This window comes from Podarcis cretensis (assembly GCF_951804945.1).
Source record: "Podarcis cretensis genome assembly, chromosome: 1".
NCBI classification, from domain to species: Eukaryota; Metazoa; Chordata; class Lepidosauria; order Squamata; family Lacertidae; genus Podarcis; species Podarcis cretensis.
This window is the reverse complement of record NC_137170.1, coordinates 137,954,873-137,968,915: the sequence shown is the minus strand read 5'-3', so window position 1 is coordinate 137,968,915 and position 14,043 is coordinate 137,954,873. Positions and strand designations below refer to the sequence as shown.

At 42.5% G+C, this 14,043-nt stretch overlaps 1 protein-coding gene and 2 long non-coding RNA genes across 4 annotated transcripts in view; 2 read left to right on the top strand and 1 right to left on the bottom strand.

The window, feature by feature from the left end:
- Positions 1-14,043, top strand: part of LOC307220191 — a 203,519-nt gene that overhangs the window by 23,392 nt on the left and 166,084 nt on the right. The gene's annotated exons all lie outside the window — the stretch shown is intronic.
- Positions 1-14,043, bottom strand: part of ABCA12 (ATP binding cassette subfamily A member 12) — a 122,173-nt gene that overhangs the window by 1,857 nt on the left and 106,273 nt on the right. The window contains exons 45-52 of the mRNA XM_079974801.1: positions 13,664-13,932; positions 11,562-11,778; positions 10,772-10,881; positions 9,280-9,424; positions 6,989-7,123; positions 4,748-4,851; positions 2,530-2,622; positions 361-466 (exon numbers count right to left, since the gene is read on the bottom strand). Coding sequence (XP_079830927.1) covers positions 361-466; positions 2,530-2,622; positions 4,748-4,851; positions 6,989-7,123; positions 9,280-9,424; positions 10,772-10,881; positions 11,562-11,778; positions 13,664-13,932 — 1,179 coding nt within the window. The remainder of the gene's footprint in view (positions 1-360; positions 467-2,529; positions 2,623-4,747; positions 4,852-6,988; positions 7,124-9,279; positions 9,425-10,771; positions 10,882-11,561; positions 11,779-13,663; positions 13,933-14,043) is intronic.
- LOC307220779 overlaps positions 1-14,043 on the top strand; it is a 42,762-nt gene that overhangs the window by 23,165 nt on the left and 5,554 nt on the right. The gene's annotated exons all lie outside the window — the stretch shown is intronic.

The window sequence follows — 14,043 nt, the reverse complement described above, 5'->3', positions numbered from 1 at the left end:
GTTGGACTCCATGGCCCTTGTGGTCTCTTCCAACTCTATGATTCTATGATTCTATGATTCTATGATTGAGTCATGAGCTTGCAGAGGAACTATGTAAAATCTTACACCTCAGCTCCCTTGCCTTTATAATAAGAAGGTAATATTTGGCTGGTGCTGTTAAATCATGGAAGTACTTTAATGATAGCATTGCTGAAATAACTCAAGACACTTTAAAAATTCTGATAGTGCTCAAATGCATTCAAAACTATTTGCCCTCATTCTCGCCAATATCTGGGTTCCGCCACTTTAGGATGCAGGTGGATACTCAAAATATTTATCACTTTCTACAACATAATGCCCTGCACATTCTTCTACATTTACCTTCAGATGTGTATTTGGAAAGGTCAATTGCAAAAATTCTGTCAGCTTTTCTATACTGTCGGAATTATTATTCAAATGCATCTTCACGGTGAAACCTTTTCCAAATCTGGGGGGATAAAAGGAAATAAATATTTTATGGAATGTAAAAGAGGTTTAAAAACTAGAATCAAGCAGTCCTTCTAGGACACCAAACAAAAACTATTTTAAATTCTTACAATAACTGCAAGGACATTTGGGATAAATCTGGCCACTGTCAATGTGCAGAAACTCCCATGTCAGGGATAGTCAACATGTAGGGTCTGGAAGAAGTAAGGCGCAAGCAAACTATCTGTGCAAGAGGAATTAATATTTGCTTCAGCAGAGCTCCTTTCCTCCACCCAGCTTGCATGTACCTCACAAAATCTAGGTCACCATCCAGCGGAATAGGCTAGTGGTCAAGTATTTTACACCCAGGACTGGATGGGGATACAGAAAGTGCACACAGGTTTTAATCATTGCCTAAATGCTGCACTGTGAGTGCACTGAATGAGAAGCAGTGGGACTTTAATGAGCCTTATGCCCACCCTTCAGCGTATGGGTGTTGCACCTAAAACAAAACATGCCCCAAGTATCCACACCAGGGATGGGAAATGTGTGACCCTCCAAATGAGAACTGTATTGCATATAATTTAGAGTTTATTTTCGGGCTGACCAGAAGATAATCATCACCTCTGTCCCTTGTGTGACGAGGGCAGTTTCATTCCCATGTTGGGGCCTGAATTCCAAGTGGAAGGGATCCAAATGTTCCGCATCCTCCAGATGTGCCCGGAGTTGTTCCACAACCACCTGCTCAATGACCGCTCCCCACATTAACTGGGAGGCAGCTTTTGCGTGGTTGAGCGCAGCCTCCCCCCCCCCCCCCCGGACTATGAGGCTCCCGGCAAGGTAGCCTGGCTTCGCCTCCCCCCCCCAGCTGGGTACCTGGAGGTTCCCGCCTAGCCTCAACAATTAACCAATCCTGGCTGGGGGGGGGGGTTGCCAAGGGAATTGGCCAGGTAGAGTTAGGACTGCCCACACTCACAATAGAGGGTGTAACTTACCTGTTTGTCCTCAGTTGGCTCCTGAACTCCCCCCCTCCCTCCCTCAATTTATGCCTTCTTTTGCAGTTTAAACTTCTTCTTTACAGCTATGCAGGCGCTGCTGCGGTCTTTGATGGTTGCCGTTGAGAGACCGGGAAGGAATTTCCCTGCATTGGCAGGTTTCGCCTTCCCCGTAGCAAAATGTCACAACTTTGGTGGTTTGTAGGCCTTGGGCGGAATCCTGTAGTCTCTCTTCCCTCAATGGGGGGGGGCGTGAAGCGGTGACCCACGCCCCCCCCCCCCGAGGTGGCGATCCCAGGGTTCCCCATTAAAGGGGTTATTTTGAGGGGAGGCACTGGCCATATGCCAATGGGTTGACAGTGCTCTCCCCTTCAATGCGGCGAAATTGGGGGTGGGCTCTCTGTTTGAAGAGACATTCTCCAGAGTCAGCCCAATCCTCACACACTTTGGATAACCCTGATGTTCCCCAGATCCCAGGACGGGGACTGGGAGGGATAAATGCCCAATGCCTAAGTCAAGGTCTTCCTACATCTGAAAGTTTAATAAAGTTGTGGCCAATTTTAATCCCATAACACATTGTCAGGTGTCATTATTCATTCTGGGGGTCGCCTGGGGCTTGGGGGTCTCCGTCTGTCCGTGCAATCACCTTGCCCAGGAATGGAAGATTTGAGACTGGGTGATAATTGACCATAATGGCTGGGTCCAAAGATACCGCTTCTTTAAGGGAGTCCAGGAAGAGTCCCTCACCACCCCATGGAGCCCCCTGCCCAGCCCAGCCTGGCTGCTATAACGAGGCAGGATGGGCAAGAATCAAGGAGAACCAGCTCATCCAACCAGCCTGTCCAAATCCTCAGAGATAACAGGTGCAGACTAACAGTGGTGTCCTGTATATGTCTACTCAGAAGAAAGCTCCATTGAGTTCAACGAAACTTACTTCTAGGGAAAAGTGCACAGGACTGCAACCTGCAATTTCCATTCTCCCTTTTTACTTTGGCTTTGTAAAAAAAACAAGTCTTCATTTCACCATTTCCTGCTCAGTTGGGTCTCACAGTAAACCTACAGGAGCTCTTGCGAGAGACATTTTACCAACCTGCTCTTTATATGCTGCAGTGAACCCAGGCACCGGAAACATCCATTTACCATGATAGCCAGTCTTGTGCAGAGAGCCTCACATTCTTCCATGCTGAAAAACGGAGAAAGTAGAGTAATGAAGTCCCCAAGAAGCACGAGAAGAATCTATGATGGTGAGAATGTGTGTGGAGTGGATCTCCAGTGTATTTGGAAAATGCACACAATTTGCACATCAGTCAATATTAAGCAGCATGGGATTCAGCTGTTTGACCTCCCAGGGCTTATACATAAAGGGCTTTCCCTGGACTGTCATCCACTCTGGGCAGTGCCAAGCAGCAGCACTGCTGCATTCACAGAATCATAGAACTGTACAGTTAGAAGGGACCATGGGGGGCATCATCTCCAACATTGCCTGCAGAATTTCCTCTCAGAGGAAAACAGAAGCCCTCTTTGGGTGTACTGCCTGGACAAGTGAGGGCAAAAGTGTGCAGTGGGGTGGAAGTGCACATATTGGTCCCACTGCCCAAATCACTGGAGGTGCCCCCTCCCCAACTTTGTTTAGTGCCTGAATGTCTTCCATAATCAGGAACTGATCCCTTTCCCATCCCCACCATAGATCATCCTTTTGTATAGCAAATCAGAACTAAGTCTGGCCTTTTTATTCCGAAAAAAAATAAAATAAAGTTATTAATAGAAGTTTTCCATTTTCCAAGCACCTGCCCTAAAACACAAATAACAGCTTGGGGAGGATTGCTATTTCTAATCGCTGCAACGTTAAGCTTCTCTAGCTTTTCATTTCATTAGGGGCAAGCAACACTTTCCCTCAGCTCTATAATTCTGTCTGTTCTTGAATGAGAAAGGAAGGGAACACTCCCATCTTACCACTTTGATAATGTTCCAGGTCTGTAGCAAAATGTGCAATTATTGCTTAAATAATGGTAACAGTTTCCACCACCAAGCGCGTAAGAGTTATGGAATATGCTATGCCCCCTCCACCTTGGGTTGCCAGAATAGTGGAGGAAGTACAGCACCCTGAGGACTGAGAAAGCACAGTCACAACTTTCTCCAAGATGGCAGCCAGGGCTGGCCCAATACATTTTGGCCCCTGAGGTGAAGATCAACATCAGCAACGAGGGGGCAGTCGGGTGGGGAAAATAAAGGTCTCCACTGGGATCTGCTGCCCTTGTGGAGCTTGCCGCCCGAGGTAGTCGCCTCACCAGCCATGCTCTGGAATGCAATGCGCTGCTTCTGGAAGCCCATTCAGCCACTTCACTGTTGACATTTAATGACTAGCTGAAATATGGTTCCTCAGGAAAGTGTTTAGTGATGGCTCAGGTTGATACAATTTGGATTCTTTTTCCACTGCAGCTATTATAAAAGCTTGTGTGGATTTGATAACTGGATTTAAATTGCTCTTCATTTTTAGAATGGCTTTCATTTCATTTTATTGGTTAATGCAAAGGACAGTGCTTTGGTAGCAAAGAATCCAGTACAGAGATTTTAGAAACAAGCAACTAAATGAAATTAGTGGTTTAGCTTAACTTTGTGACCCTTCATTTACTTGCTGACTAGAAGGTCTTTGGGCAGCTGCCAAAGGGGCACCATCAAAGGACGAGGGGCTTTTAGGAGGTGTCTTTCAGGGGAATCAGAGTCTCAGAAATTCTGCTCCACTAGAAACAGCAAGAGAAGCTGTAGTGGGAACATACAGTAAAAAATGTAATTTAGTATGTGTGAAACCCAGTGTAGTTTGAGAGGGCAATGCAATATGACTTCTCCTCTCTCCCCCTTCCAGCCCTCTGTGCACCTCCAAAATCTGCACCAGTGGGTTGTGGAAACTTGCAGTGCATATTTTTCGAGGGGTTCTGGGGGCTGGAGAGAGAAGTGAAACCAGAAGTCTTGCTGTGTAAGTGGATTTCTATAGTGCAAGTGGGCAGGCACCATGTTAGTCCGTGGATATTGGTCTGTTCTTGTGTTGCATTCTGTGTTTCATTGTAAGCCACTTTAAAACATTATTTTATATTTCCTAGGCTAGTTCTATGGGCCAGTCCAGCATTTCAATTCCATTTTTCTTTTAGCTTTTAGCTCAGTGGAGCATATGGTAGTCTCTATTTGCGCTCACTCTACCTTGAGTGAACAAATACAGGTTTGAATACAATTTTTTTGCCTAACAAGGAACTGGGCTCATCTCAATGTGGAAGGTGAGTCTGAACATTTTCATTAGAAGCCTGGGACTCTACCTGTGAGAAGTAAGTATCACTGAACATTGGTTCTGTACTTCCTCCGTGATGATTTTCCAGAGATGTCTCTTAGCGTTCGGATCCATGCCAGAGCTTGGCTCATCCTAAAATAAAAGAAGTCGACAGCAAATGTAAAAAGTAAAGAAGAGGGGCTTGTGATTTGTTGCCACTGTTTCCTCTTTTTTCAGGGGAACCCCACTAATATTTGGCCTTCACATTAATCACTCCTCCCTTTTTGTTGTAGTTGCTTCCAGAAAAGATTAATATTATTGTTAATAATAATAATAATAGCAATGCTGTATAGTAAAGCTGCAACAGAAGGATGACTAAACAGATGCATAGAATGCTTCCTAGAATACACAAAAGTTATCATGAATGGCAAAAGTCAATTGCTACTGTGTACAATGGAAATGGTTAATATTAGTGATAGATGCACATTGTTAGATAACAGCACTGGGCAGATATTACGATGTTGGGGGCAGATAATATGTATGACTTCTATTCAAGTAGTACTTGGGCTGTGCACATTCTTACTACTCCATTTATAGATTAAAGCAAGGTTTCTGCTTTGAGCGTTACACAGACAATAGACCACAGATGAGCTCCCATATGCTATTATCCTTCAGCAGGCATCATCAGCAAAAATTGCCAGGCACTTCCATGATTGTTTGAATTGTGATTGTTTGCTGATAACATGATATTAAAAACGGGAACATCACAGCTTGATAGTCAGAAACCAGGCTGAGTTTGCAGTTGTTCTGCTGAGGAAATCTCCTTCCCATAGAAAACAGAGAAAGATGGAAAGGAATTGCTGAAACAGTTAACAGAAGTGGAATACAAAAAGGGAGGTGTGAGGAGGTCGAGGAAATAAGTGAATGAAAGATAAGACACTGAAACTATTTGATGTGTTTTAAATTGTTTTTTGTTTTGTTTTGTTTTATTAGTTTAAATGTGTTGGTGTTGTGTAGTGTTTTTGTGTTGTATTGTATTGTTTTTATTTTTTGTAGTGTTTAAATTGTTAATAATTTTTTTTTTAAAAAAAGGAAATCTCCTTCCCAACTATTATAAGTTCCGTCATTAACACAATATCCTTGTTCTTTATTCATTTCTTTCACACACACACACACACACACACACACACACACACACACACTTCTACTGCAAATGCATCACTTGGGGTGCCCCCTTGGAAGATAAAGGAGGTGCATAAATGAGTGAATGAAGGACTGAATGCAATGGAGGAGCAGCTCGAGTGCCCAATGGACCAGGAGACCCCACAGCAAGTGGTGCAGCTTCAAAGGAGTCTTGAGGACATGCTGGATGCTACATTCCAGGATGCGCAGAAGTTAATTGGGCAAGAAGCAGAGACAGTGACAAGCACCCCTGACGGGAAGGGAGACTCCATGCAAGGAGGCAATGGCTCTGCCTGATCAGATGCTACAAGGGGTTGAACTTTACTGTCAACAACCCTCAGCTGAGTTTGCTATTAGAGGAAGCGATGGGCTGCCCTGTCCTCGGTGCACAATCCAGAATTTAACATAAGAACCTTAATGCCCCTTAATGGGTGAGATAGTGTTTTTCAGAGCTATAAGATTGGAGCAGGTTTGCAAATTAAACGAGAAAAAGAGGGAGAGGGACGGAAGGAGGGAGATGGTTGAAGATGAAGCATTCTTGGGTGCAGCTATTTTCTGTACAAGATCTGAGCCAGAATTAATGGCTGTGCTGTCTGCTTTACAGGAGCGTATTTGTCTCCATTAGGTTTTGCCCATATATTCGTAAATAAGGTAAATGCTGCAAAGATTATACAAGTCTCCTATGTTCTCTCACCCAAAACAAACTATTCTGTAGCGTACCCTTTGAACTCAGCACTTGAGTGTTATATGTTAATTGGAGGGGAGAAGAGTATTTATTTATTTAAAACTTTTATATTCCACTCCAATTTGGAGCCCAAAAAATGTTTTTATAAAAAGTGAATGTAGAGTGTTTCTGATTTCCTTGAGAAGAGATCGTTTATTGTGAAACATTAACAAGCCTATTGTTTAGTTTCTATTCAGAGCATTAATCTCATGGCTAAATGCTCTGAGTACACCTTCTCACTCTAACAATTAATGTGATGCCCCTTCTTGTTGCTGCTGTTTCTGTAACAGTTTAGAGAAAATGGTGAATCAAAGTCTCTCTCTCTCTCTCTCTCTCTCTCTCTCTCTCACACACACACACACACACACAGTGTTGATTTCTTACCAGGAGTAAAATTGAGGGTTTTCCGAGAAGGGCCAGAGCAGTTGATAACTTTCTGTTGGTACCATAGCTACACATAGAAGTGATTCTGTGTTGGTAAGACATCAGGTTAAGTCGATAAAGAAGCCGAAGTACAATCTGTGGAAACATATTTTGTTTTTAAGATTGGGCACTGATATGCTGTCATTGTTGCAACTCATTGAGCAACTCGCACAATGACAGCAAGACAACAAAACCATTAGCACCTGACATTCAGGTAAATGAGTTACTTCGCCAGCCTCAAGACTGCCCAACATTTATTTTGCCTCTCAGATGCCCATTTTTTCAATAGCTCAGCCTGAATGCTAGCTAATCAGCAATTTGAAATTTGCATACATTTAAATAAAACTTTGCTTAATTTATAATGAATGGAAATAACAACCCTCTTATTTTTGTTCATCCTGTTTTGTCAAATTAAGCAATAAGTATTGAACTCTAAAAACTGCTGTCATATTATAGCCTCTTTTGCTAAACAAAAGCAGTGCATGCCTGGCTGCTCTGCCAGCTTGGAGTTAGCAAAGAAGGAAGGTGAATAAAACAGGGCCAGCATTCACAAGACCTTCATGTTAAACTCTGCTGTTTTGTAAGGCTGTGTTTTGTATGTGTTTTTCTGTCATGTCTTGAATTCGGCTCCTACCTTCCACCTCCTAGGCCACATTTGCCATTGATTTGACAGACATACCGCCCAGTGAGGAGAATGCTGATTTGGTTGTCTCTCCAACTTTCTCTGCCATGATTCAAGCAGGCTCTCGGCTCTTTTGTTTTTAAAGCCCCGTATCTACATTTATGCAATCACAATGCATATCCAGCTCTTCCTTCCTTCTGTCTTTCCTCTTTCTTTGTCAGAGGCTTTTTTCAGTTTTGAAAATAACTTCTGGGAGGAAGCGGATTAATAACCTCACCAGTTCCCAGCCAGTCAGCAGCACCCTGTGCAGAAGCTTCTGCCGCAAATCAGAATAAAAGGCCTCCCATGGTTTCAGTCCAGGGGAGAAGACTGGACATTTGGCAGCTGCTATCCTGTATGGTTCCCCAAGATGACGTGGCAAAGCAGAAGATCAAGAACTCAAATTTAGCTGAAACCAGGGTTGAGTGCAAAGCCTTCATCTTTAAATTCAAATGGAACGTCAATTATTAAAGGTCTAATTGGCACTATGCTTATTTGTCTCCCTAGAAATGCCATAGAGCTTGCATATGTCCAGATTATAGTGGACAATGAAGTGGAAAACCTGCTATATAAGGCATTATATTTCATACATTATTATGAGATGAGTAAAATTATGCAGGTTTGTTGAAGACCATGATTATCTCAGCCATGATATGCAAGGGAATTGAAAAGAGTTGTCCTTTCTCTTATTGTGGACGAATCTGAATTATGTGACAACACTCTGTATATTAGCCATTGAAGAAGACACTGAAAAGGTCAAAATGCACCAGGCAACTTGACTTTCAATTCACAATCTTCACACTTTGATAGTGAAATCCTATACATGCTAGCTCAGAAATAAGCCTTGTTCAGTTCAGCAGAGCCAAGTCCCCCAAGTTTTTGAACTCTAGGCTAAGTCCCCATGACTGGGTGGCTTCATTGTGCTTTGTAAGGCAGTAACTTGTGATCTGCTAGCAACCTCTTTAGGAAACTAGTTGTTTAAAATTCCAGCTACTGAATGAAAATTTAAGACAATTGATATTATTTATTTAGTGTTAATCAAAATACTTTAGTAATTTGGACAGATATATGAATACATATCTGACCAAAACATGGTGTCTCTTCAGGAGTTATCCCTATAAAGCCGAAGTATGAGTAGAACAGGATTACAGAATAAAAAAATTCCTTCCAGTAGCACCTTAAAGACCAACTAAGTTAGTTCTTGGTATGAGCTTTCGTGTGCATGCACACTTCTTCAGAACACTTCTTCAGAACAGGATTACAGAGGGCAGTCTTTATATCATCACACAACTTCTATGTGCTCTCATGTTTGGCTGCTGCTTTTGAAGCTGGGGACCTTCTGTACTCACGAAGGTTCACCTCCTGTTTCCAGGGTTTTAAAATGCAAGGGGTCTCTCTACAACTGCAAGAGGCTCCCGCTTCTGAAGTAGAAGCTGGACATCAGAGTACCCAGATGATGATGTGATGATGGAGGCAGGGTCAATGGTTTCCCCTACTATTGTTTCTCTCCTTGGAAGTAACACCCAAAGAGAACTACGGTGAGCAGAGTTTCACAACAGACTCACTGGTAACTTTTTGTACACCTACTGACCCCTTTAATATGTTTCTCTGGGATGCCATGTAGTCGGGCATAGTAATACATATGTTCTTCCACTGTCAGCAAATCATCCAGGGCATCCTCTTGAGGACAGTATCCAAACAGTGACCAGTGGGCATCATCAACATCATTCAAGGACCTGAATTGATGCAATTAAGTTATGTGAAAGGTTTCAGTCAATAAAGGTTAGGGTTAACAGAAAACAAACACCTAAGCCCCGTGTAGTAGTAGCAGCAGCAGGCAGAAATAAATAAATAAATAAATACTTGTGGGCCCCCCCCCCCATCTGACTGGGTTGCCCCAGCCACTCTGGCTTGCTTCCACCATTAACAGAACACAACAAAACATCAGACATTAAAAGCTTCCTGGCTGACTTCAGATATCTATCTGGCTGTATTAATAATAATAATAATAATAATAATAATAATAATAATACATTTATTTATACCCCACCCATCTGGCTGGGTGGCTTCCAACTCTGGATGGCTTCCAACAAAATATTAAAATACAGTGGTCTGTTAAACATTAAAAGCTTCCCTAAACAGGACTGCCTTCAGATGTCTTCTAAAAGTCTGGTAGTTTGACATCTGGTGGGAGGGTGTTCCACAGGGTGGGTGCCACTACCAAGAAGGCCCTCTGCCTGGTTCCCTGTAACTTGGCTTCTCACAGCGAGGGCACTGCCAGAAGGCCCTCGGTGCTGGATCTCTGTGTATAATTGTCATATAATTGTTTATCTGTTTGACATCTGATGGGAGGGCGTTCCATATGGCGGGTGCAGCTACCAAGAAGGCCTTCTCCCTGTAACATTACTTCTCACAGTGAGGGAACCTCCAGCAGGCCCTTGGAACTGGACCTCAGTGTCCATGCTGAACAATGGGGGTGGAGATGCTCCTTCAGGGATACAGTGCTAAGGCCATGTCTTTGCAAACACTTTGTAGACACAATGTGTGAAAGTGCATGCAAGCAGGGGAGCAAGATCTCACCAACTGGTCTTGTTTCCTCACCCTAACCCTCCACAAAAATTCCACACTGCTTCTTTTATATGGATATGTCAAACTTCGCTGGATGTCTGGCCCTTTGGAATCACTGGGAGATGTAGTTGAGTAACCATGTAAGTGTTCATGGAGTAAGGAGAACCGACTATTGATTGGGGCAGAAATGACTTGATGCAACCTTCAGACTGATCATACATTTGTTTCACCAGAAACAAGTTCAACTCAGTTCTGTGGGAATACCTCCCAACTAAGTTTGCATTAAGACTGCCACATTGCTTCCATCTCCCATTAATAAAATGGAGAGCACAGTAAAATTGGGCATATGTCATACACCTAAGGAACTGCAAAATCATTATATTTATATTGTTTACACTTCCTTTATGGCCAGCCTTCATGGTTAAATTTGTAATCCAAGCAAATGTCACATTAGACTTGTTTCCTCAGCTAACTTGCTTGTCTTTCATTGCCCAAAATGAATTAATCTGCCATACCCAGTTTCATCTCGCACCAGTAGCCTTCCAAAAGATGGTTCAATGTCTCCCGTCAGCATTTTGAAGATGGTGGTTTTCCCAGCCCCATTCACACCAAGCAAGCCAAAACACTGGGTTGTGAGGGGGAAAGACCAGAATTTAGTTATAGTGCATTAATAAAGATCAACACATTCATAATTTCTTTCAGAAAACCCAATAGCTGGAGCTAAAACAGATTTGAAAATGCAAAATCTGAAATCTTATTTGCATAGTTGTTAATTCATATGAGAAAACCGAAACAACAAAAGAAACCTAGGAAATGATTTATGGGCTTCAGCAAAGGGACCTGAGTGTGTTTGGATGCGTTCATTTTCAGACAAAATTAATCAAAATCACAGTTCCAAGGTGCAGAAGTCAAATGCATCAGCTGAATACTCCTGGAAACACGTTCACTTTTTACATGGAGGATGTTTTTGATGTGAGGAATGAACCCTTTCATCTTGCTTGTAATACGGTACAGTATCGTGAGGACCATATCATCTGTTTTTCCAGAATATTGGAGTTGTTTTTCCTTGAAGTTCCAATGTAATATTATGGCCACTTAGGGAAGAAATCCCACACTCACTCCCTTGCATCCCTGCTTACTGTAGCCTGGATGAGCTGTTGATTATAGACAATAACACTGTGTAGCAGCAGAGAGCTCTGAGTAAATGGCTCCCCAACTGCTCAGTGTTGGGTGCCAGCCAACAAGCCAGCCAGCCTGTGAATGTATTCCAAGGCAGTAGCAGTGTTTTTAATTGTACCAACTTACCTCTCCTGCTGGGATTCCAATACTGACATTTTTTACTGCCACAATTCTTCGGTGGGGAAGATGGTAGATTTTGGTGAGATTCTGGAGCTGCAGCATGTCGCAGTCTGCTAAGCCTAATGTGACTCTCTCTCTTTCTGCTTGTACATCCTTGTCTTCCTCCTCATCAATGGCTTCCAGGTGGAATTGTGGCTTGCCATGTACTTTGTTATACATGAATCTAGCATGGTGGAAGACAACTCCTGTTAGCACTATCTTATTGTTTTTCAGAAAGGTGAACTCAAAGTGGCTGACAACACAAACATTAAAAGCAAGTGTAATAACAAGAACCACCAATATAAAAAATAGATCCAACTCAGCCCTGCCCCACTAAAAGACAAATGGAAAATTAAGGGATGAAGGAGAATGTTCCATAACAACAGATTGCGATGGCACAAGTTGTAGTCGTGTTTGATTGACAAGAAATACATTTAAGTAATGCATTTATTTAAAATATTTCTAGCCTGCTCTTCATTACTAAAAGCAATCCCAGAATGGGATACAATAAAAATACATTAACAAACAAACCATTCCATTCAGAAGGAGCACAGCTGCTTGTTGGAGACACCTACTCTTGAGCCCTCGAAGCAGCATTTAGAAACAAGAGATTCTTATGTTCCTGACTCTGATCCTTAAAGCAGCTTTGATACTACCAAAAGTTGCTATGATGACCACCAGCTTAGACAGCTTCTGAAGGGGATTGGACAGATGCAGAGGCAAGCAGGGGTAGCTAACTTGCAGCCCTCAAGATATTCTTGGACTGCAACTCCTATTAAGCCTGACCATTGGTCATGCTGGCTTGGGACAACAATGGATGACAACACATTGGAAACTTCTGACAAAGAGAAGAAGTCAGTCTATGGCTGTCACCTTTGAGAATAAATGCAGCATTCGTTATCAGAGGCAGGAGTATCTCTCAGGATGAGATGATGGGCACAAAAACCCAAAGCAAAACCAGGAGAGGGTTATGGCCTCCATGCCCTGCTTCCTGGTAGAATCTCATGCTCTACTTACTGAGCTATCCCAGGGGCACATACTAGATACCATCTTGAGAGAGGAATATTCCACCCCATTGAAGTCAGTGAGACTAACAGTGCAACCCTATACATGTTTACCCAGAAATAAGTCCTATTCAGTTAAATCAAGTTTAGTCCCAGGTAGGTGAACATAGGATTGCAGCCTTAGTTGAGCTTAGTGCAACAACTTCCTGCTTAAAATGGTGTGCTAAAAGAGACCAGCTCCCATAGATACATTGGGCAAAAGATTTCTGCATTGCAGAGGGTTGGAATAGATCAGGCTTCCTCAATCTCAGCCCTCCAGATGTTTTGAGACTACAATTCCCATCATTCCTGACCACTGGTCCTGCTAGCTAGGGATCATGGGAGTTGTAGGCCAAAAACATTTGGAGGGCCGAGTTTGAGGAAGCCTGGACTAGATGATCCTTGCAGTTCCTTCCAACTCTACTATTTTTTGATTCTATGGTTCTGTGTAGGTCAGGTATAGTTTCATGTGTGAAAGTTCTGTAGAAGGTAGCACCATGCCTTTGCATATACCATCTTCTTCCACAGTTGGAAAATGGAAAAATGTGAGAATGGAAATGGTAGCTATTATATACATGTCTACTCAGAAATAAAAACCATTGAGTTGAAATTGGAATGCAGCCCAATTTAGCGTAAGAACTACCTGCCTATACTGGTTTGTGGATCAAGCTGAGGGACCATTCTCCTGTCTCAAGGATAAATACCTACTTGTTTTTTGATTTCTCTAATTTTGGGGCTGTGTGCCTGTTATGTAGTAAGCCAATAGTGCGACAAGACAATTTTCTAATTCCTGTATCCAATGCACAGAAGGCAGATTTCAATGCAGGGAAGGGGAGGGGAGAGAGATTGGGGCAAACTGCGCTTGGCTGTTATCATAATCATAATCTAATCAGAAACCCATGTTTGTTGCTGAAGCATTTTACAAATCCCTGGTGTAAATGTAAAACAATAAATCACATCTCGTTCCTTGTCAATCCATCATCCTGTTTCTGATTTTGAAGAACCCTTTCCCCGCAGGTCACTTACTCTAATGTATTATGCCAGACTTTCTGAATTGTCCCATCATCGACCAAGAGGCGGATTGAAAACAATATAGTCCCCTGGATAAACAACCCAAGCAGCTTGGAACTTATCCTGTCCAACTCAAAGGTTCTGTCAGGGTAATCCACTCCATATGCTTTTAGGAAACCCATCAAGGCTTGATACTGTGACAGTTCGATCAATCCATATCCAAAACAGAATTGTGGAAATATTAGATAAATATGCCTCAGTGTTTCAGCAAGGTCATGCAAGCTCTGAAAGGAAGAAAAAAATACCTTAATGTGCATTTACTTTCTAGTTTCATATATCATAAAAATTAGGAATAATGTATTGAGTTTTATAGCAAAATGTCCCTCCTGGTGGTG